Source organism: Sturnira hondurensis, unplaced genomic scaffold, assembly GCF_014824575.4.
Source record: "Sturnira hondurensis isolate 20B ecotype Veracruz unplaced genomic scaffold, ASM1482457v3 Scaffold0016663, whole genome shotgun sequence".
Classification (NCBI taxonomy): Eukaryota; Metazoa; Chordata; class Mammalia; order Chiroptera; family Phyllostomidae; genus Sturnira; species Sturnira hondurensis.
Genome location: NW_028089294.1, coordinates 11363827 through 11387242, shown reverse-complemented (window position 1 = coordinate 11387242; position 23416 = coordinate 11363827). Strand labels below are relative to the sequence as shown.

At 36.6% G+C, this 23416-nt stretch overlaps 1 protein-coding gene across 11 annotated transcripts in view; it reads left to right on the top strand.

Moving 5' to 3' along the window:
* BIRC6 (baculoviral IAP repeat containing 6) overlaps positions 1 to 23416 on the top strand; it is a 201689-nt gene that overhangs the window by 153004 nt on the left and 25269 nt on the right. For all 11 annotated transcript variants that reach the window (XR_005069536.1, XM_037066615.1, XM_037066618.1 and 8 more), the window contains exons 60-66: positions 574 to 747; positions 1693 to 1889; positions 4134 to 4434; positions 6569 to 6786; positions 9876 to 10040; positions 11009 to 11171; positions 16302 to 16512. Coding sequence is in view for 10 of the 11 variants with exons in the window: in XM_037066615.1 (XP_036922510.1) it covers positions 574 to 747; positions 1693 to 1889; positions 4134 to 4434; positions 6569 to 6786; positions 9876 to 10040; positions 11009 to 11171; positions 16302 to 16512 (1429 nt within the window). In the remaining variant the exon portion in view is untranslated. The remainder of the gene's footprint in view (positions 1 to 573; positions 748 to 1692; positions 1890 to 4133; positions 4435 to 6568; positions 6787 to 9875; positions 10041 to 11008; positions 11172 to 16301; positions 16513 to 23416) is intronic.

Genomic DNA, 23416 nt, shown 5'->3' with positions numbered 1-23416 from the left:
AGCTTTTGTGCTGTATTGTTACCATCAAATTTCCAACTAACTTTGAAAAGGTTTTCTGCCTTAGCTTTACGTGGTTGATTTATAGCAGAGGTCAGCAAACTATGGCTGGTGGGCTAGGTGCCCTTTTCTTAATAAGAAAAAAGTTCTATCGAAATAAAGCTAACCCCATTTATTTATGTATTGCCCATAGCTATAATGATAGGGTTAGTTGTTGCAGCAGAGGTTGCATGGCCTCCATAGCTTGATATATTTATTATTGGTCCTTTTATGAAGAAGTTTTACCACCACAGATTTATAGGAATGTCTGTTTCTTCGTTTCTGTTTGCTGTTCCTCAGAAGATCTTGATGGGATTGGTTTGTGACTAACTTCCACAGACATCATTTATTGTTCACATACGTCAGAACTGGATTTTAAGTTGTGTAAACTTCTGTGGGGTGATGTTAAATTGTTCTGAATTTGGAGTCCGAATCAAATTCCTACCTAGAATTTAGTAAAAGCATTAAGTAATTGAGTCAGTTGAATCATAAATGTCCCCTTGGATTCCAGGTTTGACTGAATTCTGTCACTTTTAGGTCAGCCCTTGCCTCCTGAGATGACCCTTGCTCAACTCCTGACCCTCCTGTACGACCGGAAGCTTCCTCAGGGTTACCGTTCGGTCGACCTGACTGTTAAGTTGGGCTCGAGAGTCATCACAGACCCAAGTCTGTCCAAAACAGATTCTTTTAAACGACTGCACCCCGAAAAAGGTGAGTGTGTGATACGCTTTAAAAAGTGTGGTCTGTGATCTGAGGAGGCAGGGGTTTCACCAGGGAGCTGGTGACTTAGTTTACCTCTGTTTCTCTTGACATCAACTTAACATAAAGATATTTTTTATGACTGCATTACTTGTAAATATAAAAAATAGCCATTTTTCCATTGGAAATCTATCTTAATCCCTGCTGTGGTACCACGCATTTTATAAGCACATGTGCTTTAATATCTAGCCCTTCTGCAGGAGCTGTGTGCACTGCCATTTTATCATCAAAGTGAGAAGCTCAGTTCAGCATTTTCAGTTTTCTGATAACAAAGTGGTATTTTATGCTCATAAACATTATTCCTCTCAAAGTTCAATATTTAATTATTATTAAATAATTAAACGAAAATTAACCTCTTGGTTTGCCTTTGTGAGTGATCCAAAGCTAAAGCAGTATGGTATAGTTTTCAGTTTTCAGTAAGAAGTCTTTGTCATTGTTCAGTTTTTCCTAATTGGATACTTTAGAGCCTAACATGTGTACATGTTACTGGTTCGTTGTGAATCTCTGAGGACTTGCTTAATTTCACATAGAATGTAACTGACCACTATACCCTACAAGACAGTGTTTCTCGGTATGATTATAAATTACCTACAGACCACTAAAATGCAGATTCTTATTCAGTAGGTCTAGGATGGCACCTGAGATTCTGTACTTCAAAAGCATTCAGGCAGTGTGAAAGATTCTGGCCTATGGACCATACTTTCAATAGCAAGGCTATAGAGGACAACATCAGAAGCCATTTAAACATCGTTGTCTCATCTACCCTTAATATAGATATATCTGAATCACTTAAGATGCTTACACTCTTTTGTTGATGAAAGAGATGACAACATCTGCTTTGTAAATGAAATAGTACTAAAAAAATGTTCTTTCTTACCTATTTTTATTTTATTCTAGATCATGGAGATTTACTTGGTAGCTGTCCAGAAGATGAGGCTCTCACTCCAAGTGATGAATGTATGGATGGGATACTGGATGAATCTTTGCTTGAAACCTGTCCCATTCAGTCACCGTTACAAGTGTTTGCAGGAATGGGCGGGCTGGCTCTTATTGCAGAAAGACTTCCCATGCTCTATCCAGAAGTAATTCAGCAGGTAAGATAGGACTCCCAGTTGAAAACATCATTTCACAGCAAACAAAAGCCTTTCTTCTTTTGTTTGTTTTTTCATTTACAGTTTTTTTCCCAGCTTCATTGAGGGATTTTTTTTAACTTATATTAACCTTTTGGAAGTGCTGTTTTATTTAGTCTTTGAATATTGTATAAGTATTTGTGTAAAATAATCGGTACTGAAGAAGTGTTGAAGACAGAGTGTATTTGCCAAACTGATTACACTGTAGCCTTTACATTGATGTTACACTCGTCATACTGTAAAATTTTGTTTCTGTGCTTCTTCAGGTGCAATACTAATTTATGGATATTGCTTCAAATGGAAGAGTAAAATAATACTGTACACTTCTGTCCTAGGACAGAATGTCTTTTTGCTTAACTTATATTTTTCTTTTAGGTGCCATTTCTGATTTAGATAGTTTATAGAACATTACTTTAACCTCTCCACCTGTTCATCAGTATTACTGTTATTCTCTTACTAATGGGGGGAATGTGGTGCATGGTGAGTTGTAAATACAAAGTTCTTGGTTGAATAAAGTGGGAAAATCATTCTTATTTCATGTACTTAGTATATTGTATGTGCCTGCATCAGTTTCCTAGGTCTGCTATAACAAATTACCATAAACGGAGTGCTTGTGGGTGCTTTCCTCGGTGCTTAAAACACAGAAATTTTCTCATAAGGTTTGAGAAGCTGTAACTGTGAAATCAGGTGTTAACAGAGCCACGCTCTCTGCGACTGCTCTTGAGAAGAATTCTTTTTTGCCTCTTCTGAGATTCCGGTGGCTGCTGGCAGTTGCAGGCATTCATCAGCTCATAGCCGCACCACTGCAGTTACTGTCTGTGTTTTCACACGGCCGTGTGTGTGACTCTCTTTTTCAGGACACCAGTCATTGGATTTAGGGTCTGCCCTAACCAGTATGACCTCATTTTAACTTGATTACATCTGAAAAGATCCTACTTCTGATTAAGGTCACATTCTCAGGTCCTAGGCTCCTAGGGAAAATTTTAGGGTTGGGGTAGGGCATATACTAGGTCAGCCTGAATACAGAAGCTTGCTGTAAGGAGTCCTGCTAACCAAGTCTCATTCTTCTTGGGCCTCAAATAAAATGATAGAGTCTTATAACCTATAGAATAACAGTAGAATCCAGGAGGGGGGCACCAAAAAATAACCCAGAATTTATTTATTAAAAATTGTTTATGCATTCTTACATGTTTAGTCACCTTCAAACTGTTCTTCATTTGATGCAGTGTACCTGTCAAGATTCTTTTCCGCTGCTCAAACACTTTTGGAGCTCACTGATTTGGGTGCCCTTTAGTGCTTCTGCCATTTTTTTGTTTTACCTCTTCCACATCAGCAAAATGTTTCCCTTTGAAGACTTTTTTCATCTGGGTAAACAAAAAAAGTCACATAGGGCTGTATCGGGTTAATAGGTTGGGTGGGGCACGGGGTTCTTGTTGTTTTTGGTCAAAAACTGCTGAACACTCAGTGCAGTGTGGGCAGGTACACTTGTAAATCACCCATAATGAAGTGAGCAAATGTGTTGAGTCTTCAAAAAAAAAAATTCACTGAAGCCAAATACAGTTTCTCCCAACAACACCAGCTGGTACAGCAATATAAATGGGTTCTTAGAACACTCACCTATCAGGGGAAGCCTGCACTACAGGGGCCTGCCTTCTAGAAATAATTCCGCTTTTTTCGACCCCTCCAAAAAAGCAGAATTATCCCAAATAGACCAAAAAAAGGGGGTATATTTATACCCCTTCACATACTGGTATAAATTAATAGATAAATAGATGGGGAAGGAGGGAATGTTTACAGTACAGTGATGACTAGTAAATGTAGAAGGAATGATAGAACGAGAAAGTTACTATTTGGCAACCACCATAGTAATCCTTGTTTTAGGCAAGAATTATAGATTTACTGGTTGTAGTGGATCCCTGTTTGGTGAGAAACAAAATGTTTATATAGTCTCAAAGAATCCGTCTACTCAGCTATTCACAAAGGATAAAAGGGTAACTTTAAACCAGAAATATTTGATGACAGATACCACTGTACTCTTGATATCATGTAACTCCTATGTTTGGAAGCTTTTTATTTTTTAAAAAAATAAAAAGTCCCTTTGTTGATCTTTATATATTTTAAATAAATAATTTGAAGTGATTAATTTGAACCTGGTATTGAAAATGCAAGTAATCAAACAAAAATGTTTGTTTTTAATTTTTCCTTTAGGTGAGCACCCCAGTCGTGACATCCACCACTCAGGAAAAGCCAAAGGATAGCGATCAGTTTGAGTGGGTGACCATTGAACAGTCAGGGGAATTAGTTTATGAAGCACCGGAAACCATTGCAGCTGAACCTCCACCCATCAAGTCAGCAGTACAGACCATGTCTCCTATACCAGCCCATTCTTTGGCTGCTTTTGGGTTATTTCTTCGTCTTCCGGGCTATGCTGAAGTGCTACTGAAGGAGAGAAAACACGCTCAGTGCCTTCTTCGATTGGTGTTGGGAGTGACAGATGATGGAGAAGGAAGTAAGTGCGTAGCATTATTAATGAAACTTAACATAGGTGGGACCTGTACAGTGACTCAGATTATTACTTGTTCATCATTCATTTCTTTTGTAGTTAAACTACTACATGACTTGTTGTTGGCAACTTAGTTCCAATAATAAACAATAAATCTTTTAAAAATCTTCATTTTCATTTCTTTATTCAAAAGATATTTACTGAGTGCTTTCAAAACAGCTGGGCCTTGGAGAGACTTAGAAATCAATCAGGTATTTAGCCCTGCCTTCAGGGAGCTGGCACTCTCCAGGAACAGCAGTGGGGAGTGTGTATGGACATATAGGCTCCGCAAGCTACAGACGCCTGTGGGGGGGACACAGCATTATGGAGCCTCCCAGGCGTGAGATGACTGACCGCCCAGTGAGGTTAACAAAGGGATGTAGCAGGTTTCGTGGTTCCATGGAGGATACAGAGTCAGCTGGGGTTGAGATGAGTTATCTCAGAAAGAGAAGGCGTTTGAGCAGTATTGTATGCTCAGACCATGTGAGAAATGATAGGTTGGCTGATGAAACACTGCGTGAAAAAGCAGCACTGAGAGCTCATTTAAAAGCTGCAGATCAGCCCTGGCTGGTGTAGCTCAGTGGATTGAGCACGGGCCTGCGAACCACTCGATCGCGGTTCGATTCCCAGTCAGGGCACATGCCTGGGTTGCAGGCCAGTTCCCGGTTCCCGGCAGGGGACGCACGAGAGGCATCCATACATTGATATTTCTCTCTCTCTCTCCTTCCCTTTCCCTCTAAGATAAATGAATAAAATCTTAAAAAAAAAAAATAAAAGCTGCAGATCATAGAAGGGCTTATAAAGAACTTCAGATTTTATTCTGAATAGCTATGAAGATTTATAATTAAAACAATAAAGTAGTGATGTGATGAGAATATTTTTTTAAAAAGTGAATTTGGTAGCAGTATTTAGATTAAAGAGAACAGAATGATGAAAATAGCAGTGTATTTCATACTAATACTATACTATAGAATAATAATGGAAAACTATGGTGATTGTTTCCAGTGGACTGATAATTTTATTGAATAGAAAGAAACAAAGAAAAATCCTAGCTAAGATAGCCCAGCAAGTAGGTTTTCGTTTGGTTTACCACTGATTCTTCAGTTAATGACCATTAAATTTGAAAGTTTATTAGAGTCACTTGTTGTAAAGGTGATAACTTTCACATGCCATTTACAAAGAATGTACTGTTGGACTCTGTACTACAAACTGTATTTAATCTAATAAAACAAATTATTTGTAGATCCTATAACTGAAGCTATCAAATACTCAAAGTACATACGTTTTCTTTTGTATTTTCATATTAATGGGATTCTTCAAAAATGTTGACTGTATTTTGAATGTTTCTGTAACAATTACTACTTCTACATAATAAATAGTTCTGGTTGGTTTCATATACAAATTGTATATGCTTATTAAGTCAGGAATTTCTAATTACTTAATCTGATTTTTAAAATTTAAGTGGATAGAATGGGAAGAACCATTGTCTTTTAGAACTCTATTATGAGACAGTAAATGTAACCCTAAATAAAAAAGATAGAATTGCCTTTATGTCATTTCAGACTATTTGTAGTGAATATACAGTGAATGGTTGTTAAAAATCATAATTCTGATAACCTTTCTTGCAGTGAGTGGCATCCAGTATTTTTACAAGGCGGCGGGGTTTTGGGGGGTTTTTTTTTGCATGTAACACTTTTCTAGCTAAAATGTAGTAGAAAGCTATATTGTAAACAAAACAATAGTTTTACTTTCATTACCTGTTTCGTGGTTGAAACTACTTCCAAGGCAAGCAATTATTTTCACTGTTGTGAGGAACTTACATTTTTTTAATTGTTAGATTTTAAATTCTAGTTTATAATTAATTTAACATAGTTTAGCTATTATCATATGAAAATGTTTCTCCTACCTAGGTTATGTAGATGATGTCTTACAGAACTTTCCAAGACATTATTTATTATTAATTTTTAAATGATCACTATTATATTTGTGGTATGTGGGTTGTTTTCTAATAAATATAATGGTATAATTTTCTATTACATTGTCATTTTTTGTGATCCTGTATATTGTTCCTTATTCTGTTTTTAAAATACTTTTCATCTAGGTCATATTCTGCAGTCTCCATCGGCCAATGTGCTTCCAACCCTGCCCTTCCACGTCCTCCGTAGCCTGTTCAGCACGACCCCTCTGACTACTGATGACGGCGTGCTCCTGAGGCGGATGGCCCTGGAGATCGGAGCGCTGCACCTCATCCTCGTCTGTCTCTCCGCTCTGAGCCACCACGCTCCACGGGTTCCAAACTCTAGCCTCAACCAAGCAGAGGTCGGTTCAGTTTTCATTCTTCAGGTTGTGAAAAACTCAGTTAAATTCACGAAGTGCAGAATACAGTTTTATATGAAGTAATTAATATTTCAGACACTTGTGTGTTCCCTTTTAGCCCCTAAAGCAAAGAATATTTAAACAAGAAGCTATGAACTAATTGTTCTCTTTCAGAAAACCATTAGCTAACTTGTCTACTTGAAAAAAAATGAGCTAATTACTTAATCAGCTTTTCTAATTACCTGAGATAGGCTGAGTTTGAATTGTGATTCCTCTTCCTTTTCTTTCTTGAACTTTAGAGAATCATACCATTGAGTGTTATGTTCTAGCCAGTATAGTAAGGCAAGAGAAAAAGAATAAAAGAAAATGCCTCATTATTTCAAAATGATTTTGTTGTATGTATATTAAAATTCCAGAAGAGCTAATGGCATAAGCTAGTTTAATGAGGATACAATATACAGGTATAATACATAAAAATAAGTTATTTTTGTATCCCAGCAAAAACATAAAATGAGCTTATTAATGATATTTTTAGAATAGCAGCAAAAGTAGAAATTATTCATGAATAAATCAGAAAATATGTTGTACAAGGTCTCTGTTTAATATTAATAAAATAAATACTATTTTTAAGAAGAAATACTACTATAAACTTTTTGCTTAATGAAATGGAAATGGAAGCACAGAATGGGGACACTGTATTTATGTATATCTTATAAAGAACTTATGTTCAGAATATTCGGAGAATTTAAAAAATGCCAGAGAAAGGGCAGGAACCCCAGTAGGAAAATAGGTGAAAGGCTAGAATGGGCACCTCATTAAAGAGGCTGTTTAAATAACCGGTAAATGTGAAAAGGTGATCTGTTTCATTGGCTATCAGAAAACTGATAATACGCTACAATTCCACACCCATCAGACTGTAAAATTTCCAAAACAACAGCACAAATATTGTCCTGTCATCATTTGCAATAATGTAAAGATGATGGAATGGATGAAATAAATAGTATAAAAATAGTAAAATGGATAAATTAATCGTCTATTATGTAATGGAATACTACACTGTAAAATAATGAAAATAAACAGGTGTAGCCAAGCACATAGCAGTTTTGACTGATTCATGAGCATAACTAAAATACCAGGCATAAAGCAATGTATACAACATGGTTCTGCTTATATAATGTTCAGAAATTAGACAGAATGGAACTATAGTGACCAGGGTTTCATGCTTAGGTAGTAAAATTATAAAAAGAATAAAGGAATAATGATTATAAAAGTCAGGAGGAATGTAGGTGTGATAAGTAGGAGGTGGCATAAGGGCAGTTTCTTACATGCAGTGACCTAATTCTTGATCTGCTTGGTTAAATAAGTGCTTGCATTTAGTTAAACTTGATCTTTTTGCTTTGTGTTTTTTGTGTGTATATGTTATACTTCACATTCAGAAATTTTTAAAAAGCTGTTACCCTGGCTGGTGTGTCTCAGTGGATTAAGTGCCAGCCTGTGAACCAAAAGGTCGCCGGTTCAGTTCCCAGTCAGGGCACATGTCTGGGTTGTGGACCAGATTTCCAGTTTGGGGGCATGTGAGGGGCAGCCGATTGGTGTTATCTCACACATCCCTCTCTTCCACTCTCTCTAAGCGTAAATAAATAAAATCTTTTTAAAAAACAGCAGTTTTTATTGGTAACCTTAATCTAATGGTGGATATATAATAACACTTTGATTCATTTAACAGTTTATCTTAGAAAATGAGAAAAATGAAATTCCTTAGTCACAAATTCACAAAACTACATAGCAGATCAATATGTGAAAGTATGAAAATACACTGTTTCAGAAAATGTTCCCATTAAAAGAAATGTAAAGCATGGGTACACTATTACATGTAAATTATTTTGTAAAGTGATACCTAATTGCCAGTGTTTTGACGGTACTAGAGTGCTAAATTTAATGTAATTTTTTAAAGGAGGTTTGTTGTTACAGAAATAATATCATAATCCACAAAAATAATAGCAAAGGATTGACCTTCACAGAGTGTGAAATTATTTTATGAAACCAGTAGATCTCAGACTTTTTTCTGTGTCTACACCGTTCACATTTTTAATATGTCCCTTATTCCCAATGTTTTTGTATACATTATATTCTGAACAAGAAATTTAATTGCTCTTTCTAGAAATAGAAGCAATCTTGCTTACTGTGATCGAACGCATGTGACACCATCGCAGAGTTCTCCTTCTGTGTGTATGTGTGCGTGCCCGTACTGGCTTCACCCTGAAAGATCTCGCTCACATCCCTCTTCTTTTCACAGTTTTGTCTATTTAATTTCGAGTCATTGGCTCTTTTATGCCTTAAAGGTGCTTTACTCCATTTTTTCCTAGTAAATATTTTAGACATTTTTGTTTGTTTGTTTAAAATGTTCTATATTAATTAGAGATTGAGAGAAACATTGATTTGTTGTTCCACTTATTTATGCGTTCATTGGTTGATTCTTGTATAGGCGCCCTGACCAGAGATTGAACCTGCAACCTTGGTATATCAGAATGATGCTCTAACCAACTGAACTACCCAGTCAGGGTTTCCTCCCTGCAAATATAAGCATTTGTTCTCCAATTTTCCTTACTCTAATAGACCCTGGTAACTACCAACCCATGTTCTGTCTTGGTGCATTTATCCACTCTGGGTATTTCACATAAATGGAATGGTACAATATGTTACCTTTGTGCCTGTCTTTTAGCGTATGCTTTCAAGGTTCATCCACACAGCACATTAGCATTATTTCATATGGCTGAATAATATTCCATTTTATGTATATGCTGTGATTTGTTCATTCATCCATTCATGGGTGTTTATTTCTACTTTTTGGCTGTTGTGAATAGTCTTGCTATGAAAATGTGTGTATATACATGTATTTGAGTGTCAGTTTTTATTTCTTTGGGTATATACCTAAGGGTGGAATTGTGGGTCACATAGAAATTCTTTGTTTCATTTTTGAGCAATTTCCAAATTGTTTTCCAGGGTGGCTGAACTATTTATATTCTTACTGATCAATGTTATTGAGGATAAGTAAAACCAAGTAGTAATACATTTTTATGTTTTGTTACAAGCCTCAGGTATCAAGCTCTCATAACCCTACTTCAACAGAAGAACAGCAGCTTTATTGGGCCAAAGGGACTGGCTTCGGGACAGGCTCTACAGCTTCTGGATGGGATGTGGAACAAGCCTTAACTAAACAGAGGCTGGAGGAGGAACACGTTACCTGCCTTCTGCAGGTATATTTGTAAAGTTGATATTGTCAGTGACAACAGTTAAATTATTTTTTGTATTAGTATTGATTTTTAAGTACTGATGACTGTCCAACTCATCTTCAGCTACTTTTATTAGACCCATTAGGTTCCCTGTTCTCAGTTCTTTTAGGATGCCACTGGACAAAGTTTACTCTTCCCTACTTACAGTTAAATTCCTTCCCTCTCAATTAGCTTCCTCACTGGGAGGAAAATGACAAGAACAAAATTGGTCAGTAACTGAAAACTGCCTGCTTCCAGTCGTCTTCTCATCTGAAGTACTGAATCTGTACTCTTAACAACCAATATTACTTATTTATCTATTTGTGTATGTCTTTGTTCCTCATACCATTCTGTGACTTTTCTAGAATCAGGAAAGTTGAACTGTTAGAGAAAGTCCTTAATGGCACAGAAACGAGAAGGGGAGATGCATTGATCAGACAAGTCAAGTCTTTGAGCACTTGTTTTCTGCAATTCTAGATGGAAAGGGTCATCTTAGTATAAAACTCTAGGATTCCATCACCCTCAAACTATAAAGTGAATTTATTCAATAAAATAAATCAATTGCTACTGAGGTTTTAAGTCTGTATTCTTAGGTGGATTTCTTCTATATAGTTACATACAGAGTGGGGGCAAAAGTAGGTTTGCAGGTGTGAGTATGTGAAACAGTTTATTCTTGTATTATTGTTTATTAAGTACTGTACTATTTCAATACAAATAAATGTGGACCTACTTTTACCCCACCTGGTATAGTGCCTCATCATGCAAAACGCACTCTTCTCTTTTAAAAGTCTAAAGGCAAAAATGTCTTATTTTGGAAGTATACAGTGCAAGAGAGTGATTGAGTTGAAAATAAATACTCTTGGTATTCAAACTAAATATCTGACATGAAATACTTGCTTTTGAAATATGTGGAGCTTAAATCCAATTTAAGTCTAGCAATTTTTTTCCTTTAGGTTCTTGCCAGTTACATAAACCCTATGAGCAGTGCGATAAATGGAGAAGCTCCGTCAGAGAGCAGAGGACAGAACAGTAACGCCCTTCCTTCTGTGCTTCTAGAGCTGCTCAGCCAGTCCTGCCTCATCCCGGCCATGTCATCCTATCTCAGAAATGATTCAGGTAAATCCCGTTTAATGCTCCTCCGAAACACCTTGTAGGCGAGGTTTTTCGTTTGTTTTGTCATTTTTAGCTTAAATAGTACAGCTCAGTTTATTTGGTATTCTCCACTAATGTATGTAGGAATGAATTTCATGGAGTTATTTTTTTAATTATTCTGGAAATATTTAGGTTTTGGGGGGAGCAGGGCTCTTTTGATATTATGTAGTTACTTGTCCTAGAATATTGAATAAAATAAAGACCTCTTTGTTCTTACTTGGTTTTAGCATGTTGGTTAACATGAAATCAGTAACATAACATAACTCTGGCCAACTATATGTAACAAGTTTGTTTATTTTTTATTTTTTAATATTTTATTTATAGATTGAGGGGAAGGGAAGGAGAAAGAGTGGAAGAGAAACATCAATGTGTGGTTGCCTCTCATGTGTCCCCCCACCGGGGACCTGGCCTGCAACCCGGGCATGTGCCCTGACTGGGAATCGAACTGGCGACCCTTTGCCTCAGGCTCATGCTCAATCCACTGAGCCACGCCAGCCAGAGCAACAAGTTTATTTTTAACATACATTTTTAAAACCTATTCTTCAAAGAACTTAATAAGCTAAGTGTGAAATTAAGAGAGTTGTTACAAAAAATTATGAAACACAAATTTTGAAGCCATAGTTTCAATGTAGATAACTGGAACAAATGAAATATAATTTATTAGGATATTTTACTTCCAATATTATTAAAAGGAATGATAAAAAACCCTTACAAAGTAATTATTTTCATGAGAAGTTTCTTTGGTAGATAGGAACATCCTCAAATAAAGGATGTGCTCTTTTTCATTTCTCCCTGTCAACATTGTGGCTTACATTTGCCATAGCCATGTTATTCTGAAAGCTGCGCTGTAAACAAGATCATTTTCTCTAGGGACCCGCACATTTGCGCTATTTAGTGAGCCTGCAGTTACCCCACTGGCCACTAGGTGGAGGTCCTCCTTCTTTGCTACAAATAGATTCTTGAAAATGCATGAATATGAGTTAAACAAAAAGAATTGTTGCTTAAGAGTTCCTCATCCTGACCTCATCTCACTTCCATTTTTTAAAATGATATTTTTTATTTTCTGAAAATTGCACCATTGTGCACATTCAGTCACTTGACATTGATTTAGTTGGAACATAGCAAAACATTTTTTACTAAAGGGTTATAGAATCTCTTATGTTTTTAGTGCCATTTTCACAATGTAGAGGTGAATATAAATATCACTTCAGAGTAAAAGAGAAATTAGAGTTATCCAATTCAATCCTTTTCATTTTACAAGAAGGAACAGGTGAGAAAACTGAAATCTAGAGAAATGTATTCATTTGGCCAAGTTTAACTTACTGGCTGTAATATGGCCACTATTAAACTGAAACATTTTCATATTCAAAGATGAGATATAAAAGAATTTTGTCAGTATGGAAAAGAGAAAGGAATGGACGTGATGTTATGGAAGAATGTGGGAATGGAAGAACAGGCACAGGACTTTTTTATTGGAACGTTATCAAGTGTCTGTGAATTTGGCTGGTTGTCTGAGCTAAATGATGGTATATGCTAGCAATAAGATGTTTTCATTTTCAAAGTATTGGTTTGGCAGTTCCATAAGCAGTTGTATTGAGACGTTACTGCCAGCTTTGTTATACCATCCGATTTTCCTCACCCTGGACTTGTGTGTCTTATTAGTAGATCTAATCTTTGCTTATATTCCTCAAAAAGTCAAGATTTCACTTTTACTGTTTGAGAATAAATTTAATTTTGTTGTTATGGCAAATGTCTTAATTTAAATATGATCACATTCTTTAAATCTAAAAGTTATTTCTAAAATTAGTGTCTCCAAAGTAAATGTACAGTGGGAAACCCATCTTTTTCAGGTCTCAGGGCAGCGAGAGGGCCTGTTGTTCTTTGAGGGTTTAGAAATTGTGTTAGTGCTCTTGCCTGAAAAGATAATGGTTTGATACCAGTAGAATGTGTAGTTTTATCATTTAAGAAAATAGTTATTTTGCTTGATACACATGCTTGAGAAAAATAGAAATTACTGAGCTGTCATAATATGTAGTACTTAACTTCATATCTTCATATCCATATTTCTAGTTTTCTTGATGATAGTTTATTTGAGACTTTGAGGTGTTTTGTAAGATGCCATTTCTTTGCATCATTATAATAATGAATCTTTCAGAAATAGGTGCAAATTTTTAAAAAGTCGTTTGCTAAATTAGAGTTGCATGCTTTTTTTTGTTTTTAATTCTTAACTGTGTTACAGTATGTTCTCAGTTTTCTTGAAAATTAGCTGAGGAGTACAAATAAAACTTCAAACATTTGCCTATGTTTAGTGACTTATTTCTGTGTGTGATGCAAAAACAAGATACCGTCAGGCCCTGTATGCCGTTTCGTTCCTGGTGAGAGAGTATGCAGTGCCAGGAGTTGGAGCCCGTCAATGTCCACTGAGAGTGTCCAGCACCTGGGTGCTCGTCAGCAAGTGTTAGCACCTTATCTAGACTTCTCAAGTGCGTAGAGGACTTCTTAGGTAGAAATACCTTTAATGCAGAACACGTCACTCTGTTGAGTAATTATGTGGGTGAGTTTCATAACGGAGGAGAGAGGTTGTTTCAATGAGAATCTGAATGGGTCACCAGTTGAATTGACTTGTTCATAGACTTGTCAGGTAAAGTATCTGCAACACTTCAGTGGTGCCTTTCGTAATTCCTCCAAACAGAGGGACCCTTCCTGTTAGCTGCCAGTGTGCCTAATGCTGATATTCTCACTTCTTATGTTGTGGTCCAATTATACCATAAACTTTCTTAATTAAATTCCATCTAATCTGCCAGGTTAAACATAACTCTCCTTTTCTTTTGTAAACAACTTGATGTGTGCCATATATATTTCATGTATATGTGTATATTTCTTTTCCAACTGATTGTGAGGCTATTAAGAGTTAGTTCTATTTGTTTTAAAATTTACTTATGGCAGATGTATTGCCATTACATAATTAAATATACACAAAGTAGATGTTTATATGCTTAATTAGTGGAATGCTTTTAAAAAGATCCATAAGAAAGGAATTGGCCGAAACAGTCATCTAACTGGGTTTATGTTGAGGAACTCTGGAAGGTTGCGTATGTATACACACCCATGTTTTTTTTTTAATCTCGGTGGTCTACCCTTCCAGCTGGGTTGAGCAAATGAGCAAGTGTGTAAAAACCATTTATACTTTACTACTTGGTTGGAAATGTGTGACCCTTTATTAGATGTGTTCCATGTAGTTCATTCTTTTGGGGCTAGTGGCTGCCTAAAGCCAGAGTTCAGCATATCTAGGGTTGACATGAATCCCCAGAGTAATTGTTGGCTGAGTATGGCTCAGCAAAGGGGTATAAATTCAAAAGTTAAATATTGGTAAAATGGAGCAGAGATGAAAATTTTATATGAATCGTTAGATACAGAAATCAGTTTTATGAACGTATTTGCATAAAACTTAATTGATGTTTTCCTTACATCACTTACATATGATGGAATTATTGCTAATTATGTATTAAATTTGTAGCTCTGTAGTAAAACAATTTCTAAAACATTAATAGACAAGTATGCTCACTTAGAGATCTTCTCAGTAATCTCATTTGCAAAGATCCAATGGAACCATATTTTGCTTTGAAATATATAGTATCAAAGAATAGCTTTTTGAGTTTACTTATTGAGTTACATTTTAGTGAGAATTGAAGATTATTCTAGTTGAAAAAAATCTATTATTTTACTCTACATGATGTTGAATTCAGCCCTTTAAAAATATTATTTTGTTCATGTGTGATTTCTATAATAGCCATTATTAGATAAGTACTAAAAAACTGAACTGTCTTTTCAATAAATTAAGTTTACCAGGCAAATATTTTTGATACACATATTAACCACATTAATTGTAGTATACTGGTTACTGGTTATGAATAATTACGGATTGAATTTTAGTATTTAATTACCTGAAAGGATTTATAATTTACAGAGTAATAATTTAGGATTTTTGACTGCTTCTTTTCCATAGGGTAATTACTATATTTTCAAGTTAGGCAAAGTAAAATGGATAAATTCTTTAATTAAAGATTAAATATTTGAAAAATAAATGTATTTGATTTTGACACTAGGTATTTAAGCCACTTGAATTAATGTTCCATAAACATATTGTTTTACTAGATTGTGTTGAGGGTTTTTTTAAGTTGTTTGTTTATTTGTTTGTGTATTTATTTATAGAGGGGAAGGGAGAGAAAAGAGAGGGAGAGAAACATTGATTGGTTGTCTCTTGTACGTGTCCTGACTAGGAACCAGACTCACAACCCAAGCATATACCTTGGCCAGGAACTGGACTGGCGACCTCTCACTTTGTGGGGCAGTGCTCAACCAACTGAGCCACACTGATCAGGGTGAAGTATCTGTTCTTAGGTGTGTGTGGCGGTGTTAAGAAGAAAAATGACATTTGACTAACTTATAAGTAAAAGCACAGTCAACTTTTTTTTTTGAGTTGTTTTATTGAAACACACTATTGATAAACTGTGGTCATGTTACTGCTTTATTTGAGATTATGTGGCACATCTTTTCAATTTTTTACAGTGTATTTCCACTTGTCTGGGCAGGTGTGTGGCTCAGTTGGTTGGAGTCCCATACAGCAAAAATTTGGGGGTTCAATTCCCGGTCAGGGCAGGTACCTAGGTTGTGTGGGTTTGGGTGGGTACAGAAGGCAACCCATCAGTGTTTCTCTCCCTACCCCCACTCCCCCACCCCCTCCTTCTCTCTCTGGAATCAATGACTGTATCCTCAGGTGAGGATTAAGAAAATATATATATTTTTTCCAATTCATACGAATACATGTATTTACTGCCATGGTGTACTATCTGAGCTAGTTAGTCATTACTAAATAGTTACTCAGTTTGTGTTCTCTCCCCAACACTATGCTTTGTTTACATTTTGTTCTCTAAAAGTGCCTGTTAGTTATGCACTGGTGCTTTGTACACACCTGTATTAGCTCATTTACCAGCTAACCGATTACCCTTGAGATGACAGTAGAAGTTCTGTTGCTGTGGTTACTGTTGCATTGCACTGTTCTCATTTTATGCTTTTCCCTCTTCCCTTTCACAGTTCTTGACATGGCGAGACATGTGCCACTCTATCGAGCTCTGCTGGAATTGCTTCGAGCCATCGCCTCTTGTACGTCCATGGTGCCCCTCTTGCTGCCCCTTTCTCCCGAGAATGGGGAAGAGGAAGACGAACAGTCAGAGTGTCAAACTTCTGTCGGGACATTGTTAGCCAAAATGAAGACCTGTGTTGATACCTACACCAACCGTTTAAGGTACTTCCCTTTATTCATTTCTCTTGGCCTTACCTCTTTTTTAATATAGCTTTGAGGTTTTTGTAACTGATACACATAATTAAACACAAATACACCAACACAGTATGTAAAACTCCAAAGAAAAAATGCCCACTGAATCCTGTACTTGGAAACGTTCGATTTACGTCAGCTTGTCTAACGTCTCCCTGTGTAGTGCCGCTGTAGGCGTGGAGTTCTGGCACGTGACACCTGGTACACAGACAGGTGCGAGTGTTGTTCAGTATTGAAGTCAAACGTGCCTTCCAGTGTCAGCAAATGTATATTGCTGACATTGTCCTTAATCTTATTACGCATCATATTTAGATGCTGTATTTTTACATAAGCATTTATTAGTTGACCCTTGGGTCGTTTCCAGTTTATCCTGACCTCAGGCACACGTCTTTTGGGGCTTGTAGAAATCTGTAAAGTAGATTCATAGAAGTAAAATTCTTGGGCTATAGAATACTCCTATTTCATCTTGATACATATGTTATAATTCATGCTGTAACCTGTTTAGAATTCAGAGGATTCAGTATATCTTGGAGATAGAATATAGTATTCATCTCATGGAGAATTGAATTTTTAAATTATACTCTGGTTTTAGTTTATAGCTCACTAGATTCAGGTGATAAGTTCTGTTATCAAAAACTCTTTTAAAATATAACCTAGTAAAAATTGTCTCTTAGCAGAAGTCTATTCAGTGGTTTGCTAATTTTAAATGGCCTACTTCTGATTAAGTCATTTATATTGCCAATAGAAGTTTATTCCTTCGTCAATGGCCTTTTGAGTCAATTAATATCTTTTCTGTCATTGTAATATATTTGCTCTACCTCTTCTCTCTTATTCTTCAAAAACCTAAAATTTGAGAATAATGATATACGTCAAATAAAGTTAGAATCAGTCACCGGAGGGATAGTATTTGTCAGTCTTTACCTTTCAGAGAGAAGTCAGCTGCTCACACAGTCCCGACTCTACTAGTTTATGTTGCTGTCATTGTCGCTTTTAGTTTATGTTGCTGTCATTGTCGCTTTCAAAACTAGTGGCTCACTTCCAGACAGGAGAATCCTAAGTTAGTGATGAGATTAACTAAGAACCAGTTGGTAGAGATATAAAAAGCTGTATGTTTATACTACTGTTTTACCAGGGAATGAAAATGTAAAAGTATATTTTCTTTGATGGTCTGAGATTTATTTCTGTTGTAGAAAAGATGATAGTGTTATATTTAATTTCATCCTTTATTGTGGCTAAAATATTTCTAAATGATAACCTAGGCAGCCAACATGATTATATAAAAGTAGTGTGGTACCATAATTGAACTAAAGTTCCTAGTTTTCTAATTGAACTACTGTTTCATTGAGAAATGTCTAATTAAGCATTCCATTCACTGCCCTGGCCATTTGTATTCCTTACTCTGTACAAGAAACATAGTTTCTGACAAAGCAATTAACATAATATATACAGTTTTAAAATTGCCCTTGTGTATTTTTAAGGGAAAATTTCCCATGTTTATGTGCCTTATATTTGTGTTTTGAGTAGTTCATAACTAAAAATTAAAAATTTGTGAAACCTTGAGTGTTTTTCCCTCACAAATATTTTATTTCTTAGATGAAAAATTGTGTAAAGATTTGGATTATTGTTATAATTATCTCTGCTTTTAAAAAATCACAAATTTGTGGTGTTATAAATGTCAAATAATGCCATTCAAATATGATAACTTTTCCTATACTGTGTATTTCCTTATGCTGTAATTTCAATGTGAGCCTGCAAAATGTACTCCTAGTATATTGAATTCTAAGTTAATTATAGATGTTTATTGCAGTGCATGGAATTTTTTTCACCTAGAGTGCCCTTTTTGTTGCTTTTCTTAAATTAATGTATTTTCTGTTCAAATAACATGTGGTATAATTTTTTAAAAGTAAACTTGACTTCTGTATACATGCATTAATTACCATAAACATTTAATTTTAGGTAGAGGATAACTGAATTTTATTTAATTGGCAGTCTTCATTTTTCTACTTGGTTACCTGGAAAAAATTCTTCTTCACATTCTTTCTTCTTACTTCAACAAGAAAAAAAATGACACTACAAACTTCTAAGTTTTGTAGCAACGAAATGTGCACCTAAAAGTTGTAGCGACTGTTCACAGAGCTCATTTTTGTTATTTCTGCTTCACGTTACCCTGTGCAGTAACTATTTCTGACAACGGCTTTATTTTAGTGACAAAGAAACACTCCTGTAACTTAAGGCATTGGGGACAGCGCTCTCACCATCTGAGGGACCTGACCAGGGCCTCTCCTTGTGACTTTCGTGTTAGAATTTGAGTGTGCTGATCAGTTCAGGTCCCACGTGGTATTTGTTGTATGATATGCCACCGTTAAGAAACCAGCAAAGACAAACGCAGTATGCCATCCCTACTTTCCTTTTATGTTTTGGCACATTGAGAATTCACTTCTCAATACAGAGAGAGGGTAAAATCTATTTTTCCCAGCCTTTCAAGACTTAATATGTATATCTCATATTTTCAATATATTAAAACTGATATAAAGTGAACAATAGAGTCCAATTTCCTACAGTTTCCATCCCCACAGAAATTGGCCTAAGTTCAATTTTAAAACTGGTTCAACGTGTAGACTCTCCCAGCTCCCTGCCTGCTGTGTTTCCCAAGTCCGGTATGCCTTGTCTATGTATCATTATCTCACGGCATATGCTTTCGTGCTTTGTCAGGATTGGGAGTTACAGTTTTAAAATAGTGTGTCGGTTTACCCCAGCACTTAGAACAGTTTTATGGTAGTTTTGTCTTTGTACTCTTAGTAGGCAAGGTAAGTGTGAACAAAGTCCGCCTATTTAGTGTGAGGATTTCTTCAGAGTAAGACAGAGCGACTGCTAGTTCATACGCCTTACTGCCTTATGTTTTCTTCGCTTGTTAACTTATCTCTCATTGGTTACTTACTTTTTAACCAGGCATACCCAAAAGGCATGTAGTGTTTTCTCTTCAAATGAGGTTTTAGTATATTTAATTCTTTGGTCATCTTAGAGGAAACAGATTTGCTATATACTGTATTTTGCTGTGTATAATGCACCTTTTGACCCACATTTTTGAGGGAAAAATTAGGGTATGTATTATACATGGCTATAATGATCACATACCATGGGTGGTATAATAATCTGTGTATAATGCCTGCAAAACATGGGTGCACAGTGTACATGGAAACGCATCATACATGGCAGAATACAGTGTTCTGCAGATGTCTAAGTGATGATTGTGGTTACATACAGTGATTTGCATTAAAGTTATTTCTTCTGTGTATACTTACAATTTTTATCTCTCTGCCCAAGTATAAAGAACTTGTTTACTTTTGCTGGTGGGAATAATGTAATTGAGATTATCCTATCTTGAGGCCATTTTCTAAACCTAACCAAACTGGATCTCAAGATCAAACAATGAAGGATATTTGACTCTCCCCCAAGACTGAAACCTTCTGACAGAGGAAGTAGAAGCTATCGCTAAGAAGATGAAAAGTCACTGGCCAGTGTGGCTCAGTTGGTTGGGTGTCATCCTGCAAAGTGAAGGGTCACCGGTTTGATTCCCAGTCAGGGCACATTACTGTTTGGTCTCCTATCAGGGCCTGTGAAAGAGGCAGCAGATCAGTGTTTCTCTCCCTCTCTACCTCCTTCCATTCCCGTCTCTCTAAATATGGATACATAAAAATTCTTTTAAAGCTGAAAAGGCAGATCCTGGACTTTGCTTTTAGCTAATTTGTGCATTAGAAATTTCTGATTCCTAGCCCTGGCTGGTGTAGCTCAGTGGATTGAGCACAGGCCTGCGAGTCAGAGGATTGCGGTTCGATTCCCAGTCAGGGCACATGCCTGGGTTGCAGGCCAGTTCCCTGCAGGGGACTCATGAGAGGCAACCGTACATTGATACTTCTCTCCTTCTCTTCCCCTCTAAAGATAAATAAATAAAAATCTTTTAAAAAAAGAAATTTCTGATTCTTTTTAGATAGGTGAGATCTGTCATGGTCACAAGAGCATGACTGATTGGTTCATTTAACATTGATTAGATGTTCATGGGAGCCTAACAAGAAAATTGCATCCTTTTTATGAGGGATTGGCAAATGGTGGAAGTAATTACTAGGCAGTTTTATTAGCACAATTTGTGGTGTATTAGAAGTAGAAGATGTTATTGGAGAGTCAGCCCAGATTTGGAGACCTGAGAATTAAGTAGGCACTAGCTAAATGAAGGAGTAGGGGCTGGTGTACTAGGCTGCAGGAATCATGTTGGCAGTAAGAGAAAGCATCACGTATTCAGGGACCCTAAACAAGCTGTGTGTCTGGATGTGGTGTGGGTGGGAGGTTGGGGTAAGAGATGAGGCCATAAAGAGGGGGGCCTAGAAGTTGTAGTGGGGATGAGCCACTGCCAGGTTTTCAGCAGTGCAGCTGAATGGCTGGGGTGGGAGTTGGACCAAGGCAAACCTCCGTGGGAGAGATTTTCATCCTTTCCGTCTCAGCAGCAGGGGTGTGTGACCTGCTTCCTTTCTGCCGTTTCTGGGAACTGAGGGTCTGAGGTCATTATACCATTCTTGCTCTTGTATTGTGGATTTAAATTGAAAATTAGTTTCTAGGTAGAAATATATTTTATGTGCCAGCCATTTGACTTAAAAAAGCAAGCATGCAAATCAGGCTTCACAGAACTTACTAACTGCATCATTCAGCCCATGTGTTTATGCCGGCAGCTGCAGGCTTTCCTGCGGATCTCCAGCCGAGTGCCAATGCTGTAGCCTAATTGGTTCCTGGAGCACTGTTTCCTCTGTTCACATACAAGAACCTGAAGTCTGTAACCCCAGGCAGACGTTTCTCAAGACTAATCTTAATAGGTTATTGTACTCTCATAATGAAAAGATGATAGAAAACTCTCATCTTTGGCTTTCCAGAAGTTCAGTCATTAGCAGAGACTTGATTTTAAGGTTCGGAGTGACAAGGTGAGACTACGTATGTGTCCATACATTTCTCTACTATTTTCTTAGAGCTTTACTCAGCTCAAGTTGTAGATGTGGAAAGCTTGTATGGTAGTAAGTAGGCCTTGGATAAAACTTTTCTGGAGACTTTTATCTATATTACCATATTTTGCCATGTATAATGTGTGCTTTTTGCCCAAGTTTTTGGGGGAAAAATAGGGATGTGCATTATACATGGGTATAATAATCCTATATATAATGTGCTCATCATACATGCAAAATATGGTATTTTAAGTTTATCTAAATCTAAAGAGAGTGCTCATACAATAATTGGATTTTATTAATATGATCAAATAATCCAAATAATTTTCATAATTGAAAACTGAAGAAAAAATTTTTTGGTAGAAATTCCTCATCAGGGTAAGAGCTTCAGTATTTATAGGGAAGAATTTTCAGATATTTCACCTGTGCTATTGTTAGAATCTTTTCTTTTGATCAACTGACTTTTTTTTAAAAAAACTTTTCTTTAAAGAAGAAACTTCAAACTATTGCCATATCAGAAGAACCAGTATCTCTTGCCATGAACAGAGATAAGTGTAACCTGAACCAACTAAGCCCGGACTAGTGGGGCTCATCGGGTTGGGCATCGTCCTGCAGACCAGCCAGGCCCCACGCCTGCGTCCCGGCCAGGTCTCCAGGTGGGGGCCTGGAGGGGGCAGCCTATGGATGTTTCTCTGTCTTTCTCACGCCCTTCCCCCTTCTCTAAAAATTAAGCCCTAGCTCGTGTGGCTCAGGGGATTGAGTGTCGGCTTGTGATCTTAAGGGTTGCCAGTTCAATTCCCAGGCTGGCAAGAAGCAATAAATTGATGTTTCTCTTGTGCATCGGAGTTTTTATCCCTCTCTTTCCCCCTCTCTTCCCCTCTCTCTAAAAAATGAATAAATAAAATTGTAAAAATCAAAAATAAAATCTTTTAAAAAAGTGAATAAGCTAAAATAAAAATAGCCTCTGACTCTAAGCCTGTTTTATGCATTGGAAGGGATGGTTTATCAAATGCCAAAGAACCGCCGAAGGAGCACCAAGACCTTTACGCTGGAAAGAGACCAGCGTGCTCACTGTTCAGTGCAGTTACCCGATAGCATGTCTAATCACCACGGATGTTTGCTTATACTTTGGGAAACACTGTTTAAGTTTAATATCCGTCAAGTCCTTTAACAGTAGATGCATTTTACAAATATAAACAAATTGAGTTGTGCCTAAGTGATCATTACTTGATTACTAAAGTAAACCTAAACCTCATTGTTTCATGGTCTATAGGTAGCAAATCATTCACTTAAATGAGGAGTAAGTCAGCTTTAGTTGTTTGATGTTTTTCTTCCTCGATAGAATTAATAACACCATTCTTCTGGAAATGTCTTAGATATTGCTGTATGTAGTTTTCTGTACTGTCTTCAAGCTGATTTGGTATATACTTGCATAGATTAGGGCAATGTCTTAGTGACAAAATTATTTCCTTTGTGTTGCTAGAAGAAACCTCTCCCCACTTCCCTACACACCTTGGTTTCTATCCTCCCATATTTTATTGCTATCTTTATACACATTATATTTCTAATATCTTTAACCCCCTTTCAAGGAGAAATTTGCGTTTATATAGCAATAATACTTGATATTTAAAGAATAAGTAGAAATAACTGCCTTATGATCAGTTATGACCAACATTTTATTTTAGACTCTTAGAAACAAAAAGATCTTATGGTTGTGGGTTCGATTCCCCACCAGAACAGTGCCAAGGTTGCAGGTTCAGTCCCCCTTGGGGCACCTGCGAAAGGTAACTGATCAGTGCATGTTTCTCAGAGCAATGTTTCTTGCCCTCTTTTCACCTCTCTCTCAAAAAAATAAAATCAATAAGCATGTCCTCGGGTGAGGATTATAT